This window comes from Tasmannia lanceolata, unplaced genomic scaffold (assembly GCF_043159265.1).
Source record: "Tasmannia lanceolata isolate RefF3 unplaced genomic scaffold, GAP_Taslan_0.1 ptg000015l, whole genome shotgun sequence".
NCBI lineage: Eukaryota > Viridiplantae > Streptophyta > Magnoliopsida > Canellales > Winteraceae > Tasmannia > Tasmannia lanceolata.
The window spans coordinates 8,064,910-8,086,241 of record NW_027518692.1 but is presented as its reverse complement, the minus strand read 5'-3'; the positions used below and the strand labels follow the sequence as shown (position 1 = coordinate 8,086,241).

General features: G+C 39.2%; 1 protein-coding gene across 1 annotated transcript in view; it reads left to right on the top strand.

The window, feature by feature from the left end:
* The first annotated feature begins 243 nt into the window (after positions 1-243).
* Positions 244-21,332, top strand: part of LOC143845352 (beta-glucuronosyltransferase GlcAT14B-like) — a 76,348-nt gene continuing 55,259 nt past the window's right edge. The window contains exons 1-3 of the mRNA XM_077353661.1: positions 244-1,034; positions 2,220-2,295; positions 2,417-2,532. Coding sequence (XP_077209776.1) covers positions 458-1,034; positions 2,220-2,295; positions 2,417-2,532 — 769 coding nt within the window. The 5' untranslated portion in view covers positions 244-457. The remainder of the gene's footprint in view (positions 1,035-2,219; positions 2,296-2,416; positions 2,533-21,332) is intronic.

Below are 21,332 nucleotides of genomic sequence, written 5' to 3'. Positions count from 1 at the left end.
TCCTCAGGAAAGCAAGTGAACACCAGAATTCTATCTTGTCAAGGAAAAAAGAGGCTATTTTCCAAGGATTTGGTTTGTCGGAACGCAAGTGAACAGAGCCTTTGTATTATCCTAACGATATTTGGTAGGGGGGGGGCAATATCACTGCCCAACACAAAATGTTAAAGTTAGTTCGATGCGTCAACGATGGTCGAGGGAAGAAGAAATATATTTTCTTTCCATTTTTTTAGATATATATATTCCTAACGTGATCTGCCCGCAATTTTGCGCTATCGGTAAACAGCTGCCACATACTTCCCTCTCGCCGAGACACCAACAGTAGACTCCACTGAAAAGCCCTTGTCTCCCTCCCATCTCTAGTCAACATTCCAACGGTAACATTAACTCACATCACACACTGCATTTTTCTCCACCTCTAAACCGACCCCCCACCTCCCCCACCCCCCCGCGCCGCAACATGAAAAATCTCATCCCCTCTCTCTCACGTTTCACCCTCTTTCTTCCCATGGAAACCCCCTCCAAAAAGCACAAATGTTTCCTCCCCTTAGCAGCTTCTCTCCTTCTTTCAACCTTCCTAATCATCTCCTCTCTCTTCTCTTCATCTCTCTCTCACTTTTCCTCCCCAAACATAAAACAACCCCTTTTCGTAGAATCCAAATTACAAGTTTCGCCCCCTTCTTCAAACCCAATTCCTCGCCTCGCCTATCTCATCTCAGGCTCAGTTGGTGATGGAGAAAATATCAAGAGAACCCTTAGAGCCCTTTACCACCCTCTAAATCAGTATGTACTGCACCTCGACCTTGAGTCTTTGGCTGCCGAGAGGTTGGAACTCGCTGAGTTTGTAAGGAACGACCCTGTTTTTACTGAGTTGGGTAATGTCCGAGTCGTGGTAAGGGCTAATTTGGTTACGTATAGGGGGCCCACTATGGTCACCAACACTCTACACGCAGCCGCTATATTGTTGAAGCAGGGGGGCGACTGGGATTGGTTTATTAATCTCAGTGCTTCGGATTATCCTTTGATCACACAAGACGGTACTGAAATTTACTTCAAAACCCATGTCTTCTTTGCTTTTTCGTTGTGGGGTTTTTAATTTTGAGATTGATTTTTTAAATCTCTTCAATGCTTGTGATTTAATTAAGTACTTAATTACTTTGGCCCTGTTCGTTTGCGATTATGCCAACTGATTGTGAGTCCAAAATCAATTACTGGACTCAAATTTACATTTAATCTTGAGTCCAATAATTGGTTTTTGACTCACAATTCGGTTGGCATAATCTTAAATGAACAGAGCCTTTGCTTTTTAAATGCACTTGATTTGCGTGTTACCTTTTGTTCTTTGGAATGGCAGCTGATTTTATCCGATTTTGATTTGGGAGTTTTGTGTCGTTTTGAATGAGAATTGGACGCACAGTTTATTTCATAATATTTCTTGGGCAGTGATATTCCTCCCCCCCCCACCCCCCCCTCTGATGGCTATTTTTCCCCCCTCTAACAGTTTTCGTTAACTTTTATGAAGGGGTGGAGAAGCAACCATTAACTCCAAAAGCATAAAAGGTAACGATTTCTGTTAAAGGGGAGGAAAATAGCCATCAGAGGGGGGGGGGGAAATATCACTGCCCTATTTCTTGGATGTTACTTTGTGATTTGTTTGTTTGATTTGAAGTAGAAATGATTAAAGAACACCAACTCTAACAACTTAAGCTTTTAAGGTGATTGATTGTTTCACATGTATCAGAGCTATTGCTGGTCCTTAGTTAAAAGTTTAAGTATGGCCAACCTAAAAAAGAGGGGCATACGGCCAACCTAAAAAAGAGGGGCATACGGCCAACCTAAAAAAGAGGGGCCACGCTTGAGGGAGGAGTATTGAAGTTTAAATGATTAGATAACACCAACTCTAACAGCTTAAGCTTTTGGAGTAATTGGTTGTTTCACAACTTCAATCCCATTTCTGTGATGCTTTTGATTTGAAGTTTTTCAGAGTCCGTTCCTTTGAATATTTGAATGTGTGGATTACATTGTTTTTAGGATGAAGTATCTTTTTAGTCTCCCCTTTGATTCTTTTCATTTGCGGCTTCTTTGTTCATATTAATTAGTATCTGGTATTTCTGTCACTTCGTACCCATTTCTTGGATGCTTTCGACTTGTGTTCCTTTCCTCGTTTCTGCATATGCTTTTTGATGATGTGTTTTTTTTTCCCACTTTTTGCTGTGGAATAGATCTTCTTCATACGCTTTCAAGCATTCCAAGAGACCTGAACTTCATCGAGCATACAAGTGACATTGGATGGAAAGAGTATGCCTCTGTTTCTCGTCCTTTACTGAAATTTTTATCTTCTTTTATAATATATCATACATTATGATTAATTGCATAGTGTGGGGCTTATCCTTTAGTATTGACTGTGATCAATTCATAGGTTTCAGAGAGCTAAGCCCGTAATAATAGATCCTGGGCTGTATAGCTCACAAAAATCAGATGTCTTTTGGGTTACAGAGAAAAGGAGTGTACCTACCGCGTTTAAGCTTTTTACGGGTGAGTTACTCCTGTTGAATTTGATTTTTTTGCCCATTCTTTGATGAATGTCATGACTGATATTTTACTAAAAACTAATAAAACCTAATTGTGTCATGGGGATTATTTAGAAATGTACTCACCAATATGATGCCACATCGAAGCTATATTTTCCAAACTTATGTTACTATGAATGTCATGTCATGGTAGAATTGACCTCACCAATCTGATGTCACATCAAAGCTACAAGTCATAAAATAAGAGCTCAATGATGGTCACATCTGATCTTTACTACAAGTCATAAAATCTTAGGGTGGAATAGAACACTACCAGTAATGCATTTCTTCAACTATTGGAAGATCCGATATCATTACCAATAATACATTTCTTCAACTATAGGCCTGGTTTGATACTCTGGACTAAAAGTGACATTTAGTTTCTATAATGCGGTTAATGAAATGCCTTATGAAGACAAGTATATAAAGTTCATGCCTTTAACTGTCCTAACTGGATGTATTAGTCTCACAGTAACCGCTTACTATAATAATCAGCTTCGTGCAAACTAGAAGCCAAAGGTATTGATTATTCTAAATCTCTGGAAATTAATTGCAAGGGATTTCTGGGTGAAAACAGTTGGGTGCAGATACTGTTGAGATGCAAACTAGGTGTATTTGTTGATGACAGCCCAAGGTTAAGGTCTAAATGGGTTTAAGTTTGTTGGAAGGTAACCGGCAACGTGGGAATAACTGGTTGCAGGTTTAACAGTCTTGGAAGTTCACCAAGTTGAACTAGAACGACACGATTTGAACACAGATGATAGAGATATGGGTTGGATTGAAGTAAATGAACTGTTGACAACTGGAGCCTTTTGGGGATGTTTCATGGGAGTAGTAGGTACAGGGATGGGTTTCTTGAACCTTTACGGTTTATGAGTTTAGGAATGAGAAGATGGGATTTTAGGATGAAAGGGTATTGAGGAGTAGCCTTGAACTTTCAAGGCTACTGTGGTTGAAGGGGTTTTAGGATGAAAGGGTATTGCGATGAAAAAGGTTTTGGAGAAGATGGGATTTGGGAGTGAAGGTATGGGAAAAGTGGTCGGGTTCGATGGAAAATTATGTGAGAGAAGTTCGATGCAGAAGGGAATAGTAATGGTGAACACTCAACAAGAGAGAATTGCAAGCAATGAACCTAAGATCTATAGGTGAGCATGAATAACAAGTGAACTAGGACTGGTTCACATGCACTTAGTTTTGTTTAAAAGCCTTAGGAAATCTAGTAGAAATCTGCTCTTCTTATGATTTTAGACTACATCAGGTGATGTTTCAAACAGAAACTGGGGCTTGGGTGGAGAAATAACTCCAATCGCGATCTAAATGTGCTCAATCCACTGGTAGTGAACATGCCGGAGAGATGCTATTTGATTTGGCACTTCTATCTTGAATCTTGAATCTTGGATAGCTTGATTCCACGCCTGAAAGGAACTAATCCTTTCTTTGAATCCGCTATGTTGTAACCCGCCAATATCTTATCTATGTAAATTTCTTGTGAAAGCCCAAGCTTCCTATTCTTTCCGTCTCTAAACAATTTAAGCCCTAAAATATATGAAGCTTCTCCCAAATCTTTGATAGCAAATGTGCATGAAAGCCATAACTTTATACTTGATAACATTCCTACATTATTCCCAATGAGTAGGATGCCATCCACATAAGAACCAAGAATGTCACCGCGCTCCCACTGACCTTCTTGTAAACACAAGCCTCATTTACGTTTTGACAAAAGCCAAACTCTTTGACTGCTTGATCAAAACGAGGGTTTCAACCACGAGAAGCCGGCTTCAATTCATAAATAGATCTCTACAACTTGCACACCTTTTGATTGATTACCTTCTCCAGCAGCCTCAAAACCCTATGGCTGGACCATGTAAATATCTTCCTGAATGTTTTCATTCAAGAAGGCGGTTTTGATGTCCATCTGCCAGATTTCGTAATCATAATGTGCAGAGATAGCTAGTAAAATTCTAATGGACTTTAGCATGGCTATTGGTGAGAAGGTTTCTTCATAGTCAATACCAGCCTTTTGACTATAACCCTTCGCCACTAGCCTAGCCTTATAGGTCTCAACCTTTCCATCAGGGCCGCTCTTTGTGAGACCCGATCCCGCGGGAGGGGTGGGGCGCGAGCCGCCACGCACTCACTCTTGGTCTCTCGTACCCACGCGATTGGCGTGTGCATTTTAATTATTAATTTTAATTCATCTTTTATGTGAACTTGGGATCACTAAGGCAATTCGAATTCCACACAAAAGAGACTGAGAGAGTCGCCACCTAGATGTGGGATCTAGGACCCAGAATTAACCAGAAATCTAGACTCGCTACCTGGTTACAAGAATGGAAGGTATGGGGATTTATCCACCACATGCACCATTCCTGCCCGATAATCGGTCTTCGATTCCAAAAGCTAATTCTTTTAAATTTATTTTAAATGGCTCATTCAACTCTCTGTTAATGTGCTAACTACGGGATATGCATCCTATGATCTAATTTCAATGTGAATCCTAAATGTGTATCTTGATTTCTTAATTTGTCTGGACTCATTCTAAGTGAAAGTTCTCCTAAAGTTCTAATTTCATGAAAAATCCTAAGTGATTTGATTAAGCATTTACAAGAAAATTAATATACAAAACACCACAATTTGTTGTGGTGCCGACTCGCGGTTGGTATGCCATCAGACATCCAAGCTGCCTACGTACCCAAGCCTCACTGGGATCAGAGTCGACGTAGTTCGGTGCACCTAAGCTAAGCTACTTATGCCTAACTCAACTAAGACACCGACCTAGACGGGATTGACTGTTTCAACAGTTTTAAGAGAAGTTATTTAATTCAAGTTGAGAATTTTATTATCCTAGGATTTCATCTAAGATGCTATATGATTTTTATCTAAATGCAAGTTGTTCCTTAGACTAATGCAGGTTAGCCTACATCCTAGTTTACTAGGCTTGTCCTAGGGAAAGATTGGGTGAGTAGTGTAACTAGACCTATGGCACGGTTGCTATCCATAGCAAGCGTCCGTGATGAGGCTGGACTCCTAACTCTAGGACTCCCTAAAACCTAAGACTCCCTAAAACTTAGGACACGACACGACACGACACCAGTGTTCCTAAGTTGGGCTCTAAAGGTTCTTACGACAGAAACCATAATCCAATGGTTCCGAGAGACACGAGATGAATCGATTTCAGCTTTTGAAGTTAGTTAATTTCAGATTTCAAGGCTTTTCAGTTTCTAGACATTCAAGGATTACCAATGGTTCTAGGGTTCACCAATTTCGACCCAGAATAGCATCCAAGGAAGGGAATCGTGCGCTCTTTCCTTGTGCAATTTAATACTTAGGTTATAGCACCTTATTGCCTGGCATATCTCAGGATTTCCGTGGACAGTAACCTCGGAGCCAACAACGTGCTATAGCTTAAATATTCAAATTGTCAAAGATCGAGTGTAATAGGGATACGATTATGGATGCACTGGCCATTTTTCCAGGGAAATCTAAAGATCCTAAGATTGCTGTTTCAATGGATTAAGGAGTTAATATGTGACAGAGATTTGAGGTTCTTTAGAGATTTTCAGATGATTTTTAATTAATTTCGGATTTTCAATGAATTTTATCAATTTTAAACCATATGAGTGATTTTACAAGGGAAACCGTTGCAAATGAATTCGAAATGAGTTGAAACTTCTACAGCAGCAAGATATGATGAGATGTAGCTTATTGAGAGATTTTTACAGATTTTTACATTAAGCTCATATTTAATTTTGATTTAACAATTAATTGACCAGATTGCAAAAATAACACAGAAACTACTAGAAATAGAAATCTAAATTAAGTGAAATTTCTACAGAAATAAGATATGAGTAAGTATAGCATGCTGTGAGATTTTCATGAATGTTGAAAACTATTTACTATCAGTTTCGGATTTTTCAATTTTCAGCCCAGATTATGAATTAACACTACATCTCATAGGAAACAAGCTCCAAACCAATTGAAAAGTTTACAGCAACTAGAAATATAGAATATAAGACTACTGTAAAAATATTGGGAATTTTATCTATGATCTGATGTCTGTAAAAATTCTCCCAAAATCTGATAATTTTCAAAGAAAGCATAAAATAATATACCAAACCAATTCCAAAAATTCTCACAAATTCATGGTAGAATGTATCAGCATCATATTATGTTCTTACGAAATTTCAATAATTTTGGAATTCGTTTAGTATATATTTTATTTTTCTTCGTCGAAAAGATATTTTTGAAGAGTTTTCTATTTTTAAAACACGATTTTCGAGAAAATTACGATTCCGGAAAACATCCTCCAACCTTGTTCTGATGTGATGAACACAAGAAAATTTTAAAATTCCAAAAAATAGATCATCCTGAGATGGCTATTTTTTCGAATTTCGTAATTACTCAGCCAATATTTTAAATAAAATACCACTCTTCACTCAAATTCTAAAAAACCGTTGATCCAATGTCCGATCCGATCCGATAGTTATTTTACTCTATTTAAGTAGAACATCGTATTAAATTTTGGGACGAAACGGATTTGAAACCCTGATGCAGATCATGATTTTGAGCATACACATTTAATATTACATTAAATTCATTTAAATGCTTAAAAATCATGCAAAAATCCGAAAATATACCAAATCATCCGAGAAAAATCTGAGAATAGTGTACTAACCTGTGATCGATATCCTCGCTGAGTTCAAAAGCCGAAAAGTCCGAGAAATCCCTCTGACACTGCGATCCGACCCGCTTCCTTCTTCTTTTTTCTTTGTTTCCGTTAATCGCGAATCCTATGGCTCGAAATCCTTGTTTAAGAAACTCCCTTCGATAATGCTTTCATCTGATGTTGATGATGCAATCCGCCGGCAAAAAGTCAAGCAATAAGATTGAAAAATATTCGGCTACCAAGAAAACACCCCAAGGATATTTGCTTATAAAAACACTTCGGCAGCCAAGTTTTCTCTTCCAAAAGAAATAAGTCACAGAAGATTGGCCGCCAAGATTCTGCCACAAGGCTGGATGAGAAAAATGAATTGCAAGGAATTGAATGAAAGGTTGCTGTCAGTTTTGTTTTTCACAAGAAGACGAGAGAGAGCTAGAAACAACAAAGGGTAAGAGGAGTCTCGATATTCAAAAGGGGTCTCGATATTCAAAAGTGAGAGGGCTGCCAATAAAAAATAACATTAACCAACAAGATGTTGGTTTCGGTCACAATAGCTCAGGCAAAACAGTAGTTCGTCCACTAAAAGAAATATGACCACAAAATTATCGAAGATGAGAGAGATGAGAGAGATGGAATGAAGGAGAGGCCGACAGAGAGGGAGTGGGAGGGTGACCGAGAGAGTGAGGGAGTGAGACAGAGAGAGAGAGAGAGAGAGAGAGAGAGAGATCGAAAAAAACAGAAAAACAGAGTATAGAAAAAAAAAACGTGAAATATGATGCTCTGTTTTTTTTCTTTTGCTTTTTTTTTTTTTTTGTTTTCCTCCTCCTCTCTTGCTGTTGGGGAGAAGATGTAAGGGAGGCTGAGATAGCGTGAGAAGGATATAGAGAGTAGGAGGGTGAGAGAGAGAGAGAGAGATAGAGAGTTTTGGGAGACGTTGAGAGGGTGGTAGCGACGAGATCTGCCGTGTGAGGGTGAGAGCTGTTTAGAGATGGAGATGGGAGATGGGTATGGGCTGTGGAGAGATCAGAGATAGAGAGAGGGAAAGCTCCTGTTGAGGAGGATCAATGGGCTATTTGGAGGGTCTGCAGAGATGAGAGATCGAGAGGGCGAGGATTTTTGTCCAGAGCTCTTCCCCGATCGAGCCATGAGAGATCAGAGATCGAGAGAGTTTTTTTCCACCCTCCGAATGAGAGATCTCCTCCCTAAAATTCTAGCCGATCCTTCTTTTTTTACAAGCTGCTTTCCTTTTTATTTTTCTCAGCCAGACCGTCCAGGTTGCCTTTCTTTTCTTTTCTTTTTCAAAAATATAAAAGGCCACTCGGCTTCTTCCTTTGGGAAGAATCCCACAAAACCATCTAAGAAAAGAAAAAAAAAATAGCCTAAATACAATACTTACTTTTTTTATACAGCACTTTCTATATTTTTTTCTTTAAGACAATCTTCTTACTAAAATAGCAGCTGCTCTTTATCTTGTAGCTCCAAATTTGGACTCCTTTCCAATTTTCGTTTACAGTTTTCTTTCTTTTTTCTTTTTTTTTTAACAAGCAATGGGCCCCACTAATAAAGTATTCATAGAGATTAAAATAGTGGGACCTACTTTAAATTTAGTCGAGTTTTCCCGTGATAAAATTCGAATGTTAATATTTGCGGGCCTCGACTCAAGCTGCACAAAAATCTTTGGGATAATAGATTCAGAGATTGATATAACTAGCCCTTGCCTTAGTAAAACCCAAATTATCACAAAACAGTGGCCCCTACTCACAACGGGCGAATCCCAATCTTGAAATTCCCATGGAAATTGAAATCTCTATGAAAGATATAACAGGGGAATTGATATGGGCACCACGATGTTAATTTACATCCTCATAGGCTCACACCAAAACCATCTTCATAGGTTGACCCAAGCCATTCATTTAGTGAATCACAACCCCTTAGATCCTCTCCATTAAATGATTTCGAACTAGGCTTCAATGCAAATTAGGTTGCGCCCCCTTGAACTATTCCCAAAGACTGATCTGAACCGCTCACTTGATGGACATCTTTATGCGTTAAATCGAAGTAGGCTCAAAACTCATTTTTCATTTAAACAATGCGCGGGCCCCCCTGCTTGATCCAAATCTAAACAAATGCTCAATGCGGGCCCACCAAACGGGTCTGAATTCTCGCTTGCTCGGATTCTCGTGAATAACCCTTCTCAACACTCAGCGGAAAAATGCGAAACATGACGAAAACCACCGAAAAGATTTAAAAATGTCAGAGACGGACGCGGAAAGGAAAGACACTAGAAAACCGATAGAAAAACACTAAATTCTTTGTTGATTAAGGTGGAGCAAAATGGGGGTGTCTACAGATGCCCCTCTTTGGTAGAGATGACGTAGTCATCGAATACCAAAGCAAAAATGACAGAACCATTTTGCGTAGCTTTAATCGACAAAGGACTCTCTAGACACAATGCAACTTAATATGATGTATGGATTCCAAGGAAATGAGACATCATAGTTGTATAATGTTCAAAGGGGATAAGAGACCATAGTTGTATGGACTCGAAGAGAATGAAATACCGTATTTGTACGGATTCCAAGGAAATGAGGCATCATAGTTGTATGATGTTCAAAGGGGATAAGAGACCATAGTTGTATGGACTCGAAGAGAATGAAATACCGTATTTGTACGGATTCCAAGGAAATGAGACATCATAGTTGTATGATGTTCAAAGGGGATAAGAGACCATAGTTGTATGGACTCGAAGAGAATGAAATACCGTATTTGTACGGATTCCAAGGAAATGAGACATCATAGTTGTATGACGTTCAAAGGGGATAAGAGACCATAGTTGTATGGACTCGAAGAGAATGAAATACCGTATTTGTACGGATTCCAAGGAAATGAGACATCATAGTTGTATGATGTTCAAAGGGGATAAGAGACCATAGTTGTATGGACTCGAAGAGAATGAAATACCGTATTTGTACGGATTCCAAGGAAATGAGACATCATAGTTGTATGATGTTCAAAGGGGATAAGAGACCATAGTTGTATGGACTCGAAGAGAATGAAATACCGTATTTGTACGGATCCCAAGGAAATGAGACATCATAGTTGTATGATGTTCAAAGGGGATAAGAGACCATAGTTGTATGGACTCGAAGAGAATAAAATACCGTATTTGTACGGATCCCAAGGAAATGAGACATCATAGTTGTATGATGTTCAAAGGGGATAAGAGACCATAGTTGTATGGACTCGAAGAGAATGAAATACCGTATTTGTACGGATTCCAAGGAAATGAGACATCATAGTTGTATGATGTTCAAAGGGGATAAGAGACCATAGTTGTATGGACTCGAAGAAAAGAGGCACCGTTCTCAAACGGGCTCAAGGAGAAGACGAGACCATTCACAAATGGACTCGAGAAATGAGGCACCGTTCACAAACGGGCTCGAAGAATTTAGAGATTTTTCATGAACTTAAATTTGACGTAGGATTGGATTTTTTTTGAATTAAGGATTTGGATTTGATGAATTTTTGATTTTTGAGAAATGAGGGACCGTCCACAAACGGGCTCAAGGAGAAGACGAGACCATTCACAAAAGGCCTCGGGAAAAGAGGCACCGTTCACAAACGGGCTCAAGGAATTTCGAGATTTTTCATGAACTTGAATTTGACGTAGGATTGGATTTTTTTGAATTAAGGATTTGGATTTGATGAATTTTTGATTTTTGAGAAATGAGGGACCGTCCACAAACGGGCTCAAGGAGAAGATGAGCCATTCACAAATGGCCTCGAGAAAAGAGGCACCGTTCACAAACAGGCTCGAAGAATTTAGAGATTTTTCATGAGCTTGAATTTGACGTAGGATTGGATTTTTTTGAATCGGGGATTGGATTTGATGAAATTTTTTTTTTTTTTTTTGGGAAATGAGGCACCGTCCACAAACGGGCTCAAGGAGAAGACGAGACCATTCACAAATGGCCTCGAGAAAAGAGGCACCGTTCACAAACGGGCTCGAAGAATTTAGAGATTTTTCATGAATTTGAATTTGACGTGGGATTGGATTTGATGAATTTTAGATTTTTTTGAATTCAATGAAATCGGGGACATTATAGATCATGCCCGACAAAGATATTGGAAATCAGGACTTTGACGAATGACGAAACGGCAAACCTTAGGAACGAAGAACCATTACTAACAAGAATGGATTAGGAACACTTTTATGAAACTTCAACCAGATTTTTCTCAAAGAGACAGCTGGTCTTGTCTTCTGGGGATTTTGATAGCTGAAACTTTGAACAAGATACTTGAAATTGGTAATTTAAAACAACGGCTCTCTTGGATATTAACATGGAAAAGCGGGATTTGCTTCTTGACAGGTGCTTAGATAAACATTTCTTGACTAGGATAGTATTTAACTAACTGGAAGGAAATTCTGAACTTTAATGGTTCATCTTTCTGAGAAATTGGCTCAACCACCATTGCATCTGAGGTTCTGCCAAGCTTAAGGTGCCTTCCTGGGGTATGATCTTTTTACGGAAGCTGGGCTTTCTGATGCTTCTACTTCTGAATTTTTCTGAGTTGATCTTCTTTGAAATGAAGCTGTTCTACTAGATTACCGAGCTCTTTCAGGTACGATTGTAGGGAGCTGACGAGGCCGGGCCTCCTTCATCAAGACAGTTGCATCATTTAGACATAAGAACAACGATTGACTCTTTCTAAAGAGAAAACTTAGATGAAAGGCACTACTCAAAGGATTGAGCAGCCCTGAATGAGTGAACATAGAATGACAAAGATTGACTAACTACTCTGACGGACATAGTAATGCTTCTGACTTAGTTAACGTTTTATTTGGTAAGTCTATCCTTTCGAAGAAATTTTTTTTTTTTTCAATTCGTAAACGATGGACTTTTTCCTTGAAACAGTAATGCCTCAAAGATTTAATTACGACCCCTAAGATTGCATAGCTTCAATGCCCCCAGTTTTGAGGATGTCACTTGAATTTGCTTGAACTTCAGTTGATCTTCAGTCTTGATACCGGCTGTAGCCTTCTTATATTGATTCTCTTACCGTGACCAAGTCACCTCTTCAGGGTTTTTAACTTGGCGGACCGCGCTAGCCTTAACTTTTGCCTGAACCACCTTTCTAGGTTTTCGATCCAGCAGGCTATCCCCTTAGCTTTTGCCTAAGCCGCCTTTTCGGGTTTTCAACTTAGCAGGGGAATGATCTTAAATTTTGCCTAGACCGCCCTTTCAGGTTTTCAGTCTAGCAGATCTTCAAACTCCGTTCTTTTTTTCTTTTTTTTTCTTTTTTTTTTATTACTTATTGTGTCTCGGGACCTAGATCATTAGTTCTGAACACCAGAAGGACTTTATAGGTAGGATAGGGCTTTTCAAAGAAGGGCTTAAGGCTCAACAAAGATTTCGACCGAACCTGTGAACAGGTTGCCTACATATCCCAGGGTAGGAATCAGGTCGTGCGCAGTTCAGGGCGAATGCCCCTAGTTTGAAGATAAATTGTTTGAAGGTTAATTGATTTTTCTTTTCTTTTCTTTCTGGAATAATTAACTTCTCTTCTTTTGGAACTTGTCCCTCTTTTTTTTTTTTTTTTTTTTTTTTTGAAAGGATTGAATTTCTTTTCTTTTTTTTTGAATCGACCGAACTCGGTTAAACCGAGCTGCCTACGTACCCCAGTGTAGGGATCAGGTCTCGCGTAGTTCGGGGCGAATGCCCCGAGTTTGATGGGTTTTCAAGAAAATTTGATTCAGGCTCGAAGGGTTTGCAAACCGGTATTCTTTTGACATTGGGTTCTGATTTTGGGACTTAATCGGCCAAAGGAGGCCTTTCGATGCTCAGATTGGGAATCGATCTAGGTTACTAGAGTCCCTCTGGTACTGATTATTTATTTCTTCTTCTTTCTTTTTTTTTTTTTTTTTCTTTTTCGGAGCTTGACGGCATTTCCAGGTAAGAGATAATGGATCTTCTTCTTTCAAGATTCTAATACGTGCTTTCGACTTTCGTAGAGCGAAACTTGCTCTTTGACATCCTCCATCTATGGATTTGTAACTCTTGATATCTGATGATCTCTTTTCAATGCTTGCTCTTGAGCTTCTTATCTTGAATTTGTTCGCTTTATGTTATGAATTTGAGAACCAAGGTCATTGATTGGAAATATGAAAGTTGTTTCCACTCTATGCCCCTTGTACAGCATATGTCTCTCACTTTCTTCATTCTCTTGAGCTTTTGATCTATGTCTTGCCTCTGATATCGGTTGTAGCTTTTCTAGACAATCTTCTTATTCTTGAAATAAGTTTATCAATTCTTCACACTCTTCAGAGGGTAATGTACTTTTAATCAGCATTCACTGAATCAAAGTTTCAGTGCCAGTGTTTACCACTTCAATTTCATCTTTGAAAGGCTGGGATTGGCGCTCCTCCTCTTGTTCAAGTAATTGCTGTGACTCAAGTGGAGTTTCGTCAATTTTGTCCTCATTTGAGGAGGGAGTCTTACTTTAAGATCAGAAGCATACTTAAGAAACAGACACAAGTGAACTATTGGAACTGAAATTTTTATTTAAAGAAAAAGCTATTACATCTGACGACCTATCCTGAACATGCTCAGGATTCACAACTCTGAATAAAAAGAAAAGCAAAAGATAACTTGCCTGGACTAGGCATTAACCTTGAACTGTAAGACCGGACTCAACAATTGTACTGACCGGGATGACTGACTCAACATAGTAAATGATTAAAACTTTAACTGGTGCAACTGTCTAGTGTTGAAGGCTCGGCGAAGGCTGGTTCGTTCTGAATCATCATCATGGCTGATACTTTCAACTTTGGATTCTTCCTGTTCTACTGCAGCTAGACCTGAGCTTCTCACACTTCGATGCGTCTAAGCCTTATCCGGCGATGGTGTGGCATGGTTCCACACAACATTTGGCGTTTGCTGGAATGATAGCTTGCGCTCATCAATCAACTTCTGGATCACATGCCTCAGAGTTATACACTGATCGGTATTATGCCCCGATCCTCGATGAAAATCGCAGTGTTCTTCTACCTTCCATGTCCTGGGGAGCGGATTAGGAGGATCCCTAATGCGAGGTAAATAGACATCACCTGAAGCCAACCCTTGTTGCAATATAACAGATGGTGGAAGCGGGAGGGGGGCGAATTGCCTACCTGGCTTTTGCTGAGGTATAGGTCTTGGTTGATCATATTCGATTACCATAGGCTCCTGTGACCAGTTAACTCCCTTTTCCTTTTCCCTAAACCCTTTCAGGATACCAGATCGTGGGGTAAGCAAATCAGTGAATTCTTTTTTAGGAGTTTCAGATGGTGACTCTTGGTCATATTCAAGAACTAAGGGCCCAACAGAATCTTGCTGGTGCTGGGAGACAGAGTTTCCGGTAACAACATCTTGGACTTTGGTATTTTTGCCAGCGAAAAGTTCAGAACCTTGGGACTGACAATACCAGGTTTGCATTTGTTGCTTCATCTGATGAACTTCTTCTGTTAGCACCGCCATTTGTCTAGAGAGGTTCACAATTAGTTCTTCCGAACCCATAACCATGGAGAGGCTCGGATTTTTGCCCTTAGAAACAACAGTGGTTGGACCAAACTTCTCAGTAAGTTGAGCTTTGATGAATTGATTTTCTTCCTTCAATTCGTTCACCTATTGGACGAGCTGGGCCAGGGTTTCTGTGACATGAAAGAGTTGAAAATTTTCCATAGAATCTGCCATAGGTAGAAAAAAGTGGATAGAGAGACTTCCAAAGAAAATGGGGAATTAGCTTCTTCACTGGCCACGAATAGATTCAAACCCAAGAAGCTTTCCTGGATTTTCAGCAGTGAACAATCCTGACATAGAAACAATAAACACGAGATGTAAGCTTGACATTCAGGGAATTTTTCCTTTCTATGATTGACATGATAATTATGATACGACTAGATAAGGAATGGGAACTAAAGTGATGGTTCCTCAAAACAAATAAACACAACAATGATGACATGATAGCACGTGGGGAATGCCCCTAGCTCAAGGATTCTGAGAGTAAACTCTGAAGGACTTAGCAAAATAATCTTGAAAAATGTAGCCCCTAGAGGAGGAAGAGACCAAGGGTACAAGCAAGATTGAATCATCTGGACCAGGCATGATCAGATCATGAGATTGCATAATCGAAAGATTGTGAGATTCTGCTCCTGCCAGTTAGGGGATGGCATGAAGATACGATCGAATCGTATGACAGAAGAACGAAAGACGCACGATCAAGGGATTAGATGAGATAGCATAAGATTGCTTTCAACGGATAGATCATGAATGACTAATCCTATGAGATCTTTGGAAATGATGGGATTTATATCCTAACCCCAAAGGAAAAGTTTTTTAATCTTTGCACATTTTAACAGTGTTACCTGAAGGCATCAACCCTAATCCTAATCTAGCGGAGTGGAGATAGGATCTCGACTCATGACTTTGTTTGTGTACTTAAGGACCGATCGTAGCCATTGGAAGATGGACCACGGCCTAATCTAGACACAAATGGGTAGGATGTCCTAAGCTAGGCTCACACACACGTGATGTACATGTGTTCGTATTCTACATGCATGTGTGGGTTAATCTAGGGGTAAGGCCAAGAGTTCCCTTAGCGCGAATCCATGTTCGATATACTGTACCAGTGTCCGGCGTATCAGTACGTGAACAAGAGATCCGTTTACGCACCATAAGGTGCTAGGCTAAGGGTGGAATGCTTCTCTAGCACAGAGGCACCAGGTGATGAAATCCCAGTCAACCATGCTAGATAACACTCCGGGTTCCTAAAATAGGACGTGTGTGCATGCGAGATGCAGGGTTTAGATGCAAGTGATGTAAGTGTGTGCAATAAGTTCGCGCAATCTATGATGCCTTCAGGTTTTGTTAGATTAAGTTCGAGTAAAATGTGATGAGAAAATAAAACAAGACAAACTAATCTAACAAGTATAGAGTTTTTATGAGCCAGTTAAATTAAATTCAAATGAATTATCTTTTGAAATTTTAATGAAGTTAGGTGGTCCCCAGCAGAGTCGCCAAACTGTGAGACCCGATCCCGCGGGAGGGGTGGGGCGCGAGCCGCCACGCACTCACTCTTGGTCTCTCGTACCCACGCGATTGGCGTGTGCATTTTAATTATTAATTTTAATTCATCTTTTATGTGAACTTGGGATCACTAAGGCAATTCGAATTCCACACAAAAGAGACTGACAGAGTCGCCACCTAGATGTGGGATCTAGGACCCAGAATTAACCAGAAATCTAGACTCGCTACCTGGTTACAAGAATGGAAGGTATGGGGATTTATCCACCACATGCACCATTCCTGCCCGATAATCGGTCTTCGATTCCAAAAGCTAATTCTTTTAAATTTATTTTAAATGGCTCATTCAACTCTCTGTTAATGTGCTAACTACGGGATATGCATCCTATGATCTAATTTCAATGTGAATCCTAAATGTGTATCTTGATTTCTTAATTTGTCTGGACTCATTCTAAGTGAAAGTTCTCCTAAAGTTCTAATTTCATGAAAAATCCTAAGTGATTTGATTAAGCATTTACAAGAAAATTAATATACAAAACACCACAATTTGTTGTGGTGCCGACTCGCGGTTGGTATGCCATCAGACATCCAAGCTGCCTACGTACCCAAGCCTCACTGGGATCAGAGTCGACGTAGTTCGGTGCACCTAAGCTAAGCTACTTATGCCTAACTCAACTAAGACACCGACCTAGACGGGATTGACTGTTTCAACAGTTTTAAGAGAAGTTATTTAATTCAAGTTGAGAATTTTATTATCCTAGGATTTCATCTAAGATGCTATATGATTTTTATCTAAATGCAAGTTGTTCCTTAGACTAATGCAGGTTAGCCTACATCCTAGTTTACTAGGCTTGTCCTAGGGAAAGATTGGGTGAGTAGTGTAACTAGACCTATGGCACGGTTGCTATCCATAGCAAGCGTCCGTGATGAGGCTGGACTCCTAACTCTAGGACTCCCTAAAACCTAAGACTCCCTAAAACTTAGGACACGACACGACACGACACCAGTGTTCCTAAGTTGGGCTCTAAAGGTTCTTACGACAGAAACCATAATCCAATGGTTCCGAGAGACACGAGATGAATCGATTTCAGCTTTTGAAGTTAGTTAATTTCAGATTTCAAGGCTTTTCAGTTTCTAGACATTCAAGGATTACCAATGGTTCTAGGGTTCACCAATTTCGACCCAGAATAGCATCCAAGGAAGGGAATCGTGCGCTCTTTCCTTGTGCAATTTAATACTTAGGTTATAGCACCTTATTGCCTGGCATATCTCAGGATTTCCGTGGACAGTAACCTCGGAGCCAACAACGTGCTATAGCTTAAATATTCAAATTGTCAAAGATCGAGTGTAATAGGGATACGATTATGGATGCACTGGCCATTTTTCCAGGGAAATCTAAAGATCCTAAGATTGCTGTTTCAATGGATTAAGGAGTTAATATGTGACAGAGATTTGAGGTTCTTTAGAGATTTTCAGATGATTTTTAATTAATTTCGGATTTTCAATGAATTTTATCAATTTTAAACCATATGAGTGATTTTACAAGGGAAACCGTTGCAAATGAATTCGAAATGAGTTGAAACTTCTACAGCAGCAAGATATGATGAGATGTAGCTTATTGAGAGATTTTTACAGATTTTTACATTAAGCTCATATTTAATTTTGATTTAACAATTAATTGACCAGATTGCAAAAATAACACAGAAACTACTAGAAATAGAAATCTAAATTAAGTGAAATTTCTACAGAAATAAGATATGAGTAAGTATAGCATGCTGTGAGATTTTCATGAATGTTGAAAACTATTTACTATCAGTTTCGGATTTTTCAATTTTCAGCCCAGATTATGAATTAACACTACATCTCATAGGAAACAAGCTCCAAACCAATTGAAAAGTTTACAGCAACTAGAAATATAGAATATAAGACTACTGTAAAAATATTGGGAATTTTATCTATGATCTGATGTCTGTAAAAATTCTCCCAAAATCTGATAATTTTCAAAGAAAGCATAAAATAATATACCAAACCAATTCCAAAAATTCTCACAAATTCATGGTAGAATGTATCAGCATCATATTATGTTCTTACGAAATTTCAATAATTTTGGAATTCGTTTAGTATATATTTTATTTTTCTTCGTCGAAAAGATATTTTTGAAGAGTTTTCTATTTTTAAAACACGATTTTCGAGAAAATTACGATTCCGGAAAACATCCTCCAACCTTGTTCTGATGTGATGAACACAAGAAAATTTTAAAATTCCAAAAAATAGATCATCCTGAGATGGCTATTTTTTCGAATTTCGTAATTACTCAGCCAATATTTTAAATAAAATACCACTCTTCACTCAAATTCTAAAAAACCGTTGATCCAATGTCCGATCCGATCCGATAGTTATTTTACTCTATTTAAGTAGAACATCGTATTAAATTTTGGGACGAAACGGATTTGAAACCCTGATGCAGATCATGATTTTGAGCATACACATTTAATATTACATTAAATTCATTTAAATGCTTAAAAATCATGCAAAAATCCGAAAATATACCAAATCATCCGAGAAAAATCTGAGAATAGTGTACTAACCTGTGATCGATATCCTCGCTGAGTTCAAAAGCCGAAAAGTCCGAGAAATCCCTCTGACACTGCGATCCGACCCGCTTCCTTCTTCTTTTTTCTTTGTTTCCGTTAATCGCGAATCCTATGGCTCGAAATCCTTGTTTAAGAAACTCCCTTCGATAATGCTTTCATCTGATGTTGATGATGCAATCCGCCGGCAAAAAGTCAAGCAATAAGATTGAAAAATATTCGGCTACCAAGAAAACACCCCAAGGATATTTGCTTATAAAAACACTTCGGCAGCCAAGTTTTCTCTTCCAAAAGAAATAAGTCACAGAAGATTGGCCGCCAAGATTCTGCCACAAGGCTGGATGAGAAAAATGAATTGCAAGGAATTGAATGAAAGGTTGCTGTCAGTTTTGTTTTTCACAAGAAGACGAGAGAGAGCTAGAAACAACAAAGGGTAAGAGGAGTCTCGATATTCAAAAGGGGTCTCGATATTCAAAAGTGAGAGGGCTGCCAATAAAAAATAACATTAACCAACAAGATGTTGGTTTCGGTCACAATAGCTCAGGCAAAACAGTAGTTCGTCCACTAAAAGAAATATGACCACAAAATTATCGAAGATGAGAGAGATGAGAGAGATGGAATGAAGGAGAGGCCGACAGAGAGGGAGTGGGAGGGTGACCGAGAGAGTGAGGGAGTGAGACAGAGAGAGAGAGAGAGAGAGAGAGAGAGAGAGAGAGAGAGGGATCGAAAAAAACAGAAAAACAGAGTATAGAAAAAAAAAACGTGAAATATGATGCTCTGTTTTTTTTCTTTTGCTTTTTTTTTTTTTTGTTTTCCTCCTCCTCTCTTGCTGTTGGGGAGAAGATGTAAGGGAGGCTGAGATAGCGTGAGAAGGATATAGAGAGTAGGAGGGTGAGAGAGAGAGAGAGATAGAGAGTTTTGGGAGACGTTGAGAGGGTGGTAGCGACGAGATCTGCCGTGTGAGGGTGAGAGCTGTTTAGAGATGGAGATGGGAGATGGGTATGGGCTGTGGAGAGATCAGAGATAGAGAGAGGGAAAGCTCCTGTTGAGGAGGATCAATGGGCTATTTGGAGGGTCTGCAGAGATGAGAGATCGAGAGGGCGAGTATTTTTGTCCAGAGCTCTTCCCCGATCGAGCCATGAGAGATCAGAGATCGAGAGAGTTTTTTTCCACCCTCCGAATGAGAGATCTCCTCCCTAAAATTCTAGCCGATCCTTCTTTTTTTACAAGCTGCTTTCCTTTTTATTTTTCTCAGCCAGACCGTCCAGGTTGCCTTTCTTTTCTTTTCTTTTTCAAAAATATAAAAGGCCACTCGGCTTCTTCCTTTGGGAAGAATCCCACAAAACCATCTAAGAAAAGAAAAAAAAAATAGCCTAAATACAATACTTACTTTTTTTATACAGCACTTTCTATATTTTTTTCTTTAAGACAATCTTCTTACTAAAATAGCAGCTGCTCTTTATCTTGTAGCTCCAAATTTGGACTCCTTTCCAATTTTCGTTTACAGTTTTCTTTCTTTTTTCTTTTTTTTTTAACAAGCAATGGGCCCCACTAATAAAGTATTCATAGAGATTAAAATAGTGGGACCTACTTTAAATTTAGTCGAGTTTTCCCGTGATAAAATTCGAATGTTAATATTTGCGGGCCTCGACTCAAGCTGCACAAAAATCTTTGGGATAATAGATTCAGAGATTGATATAACTAGCCCTTGCCTTAGTAAAACCCAAATTATCACAAAACAGTGGCCCCTACTCACAACGGGCGAATCCCAATCTTGAAATTCCCATGGAAATTGAAATCTCTATGAAAGATATAACAGGGGAATTGATATGGGCACCACGATGTTAATTTACATCCTCATAGGCTCACACCAAAACCATCTTCGTAGGTTGACCCAAGCCATTCATTTAGTGAATCACAACCCCTTAGATCCTCTCCATTAAATGATTTCGAACTAGGCTTCAATGCAAATTAGGTTGCGCCCCCTTGAACTATTCCCAAAGACTGATCTGAACCGCTCACTTGATGGACATCTTTATGCGTTAAATCGAAGTAGGCTCAAAACTCATTTTTCATTTAAACAATGCGCGGGCCCCCCTGCTTGATCCAAATCTAAACAAATGCTCAATGCGGGCCCACCAAACGGGTCTGAATTCTCGCTTGCTCGGATTCTCGTGAATAACCCTTCTCAACACTCAGCGGAAAAATGCGAAACATGACGAAAACCACCGAAAAGATTTAAAAATGTCAGAGACGGACGCGGAAAGGAAAGACACTAGAAAACCGATAGAAAAACACTAAATTCTTTGTTGATTAAGGTGGAGCAAAATGGGGGTGTCTACACTCTTCCTCTTGAAGATCCATTTCCATCCAATGGGTTTAATACCCTCAGGTGGATCAACGAGAGTCCAGACCTTATTGGAGTACATAGAGTCCATTTCGGATTTCA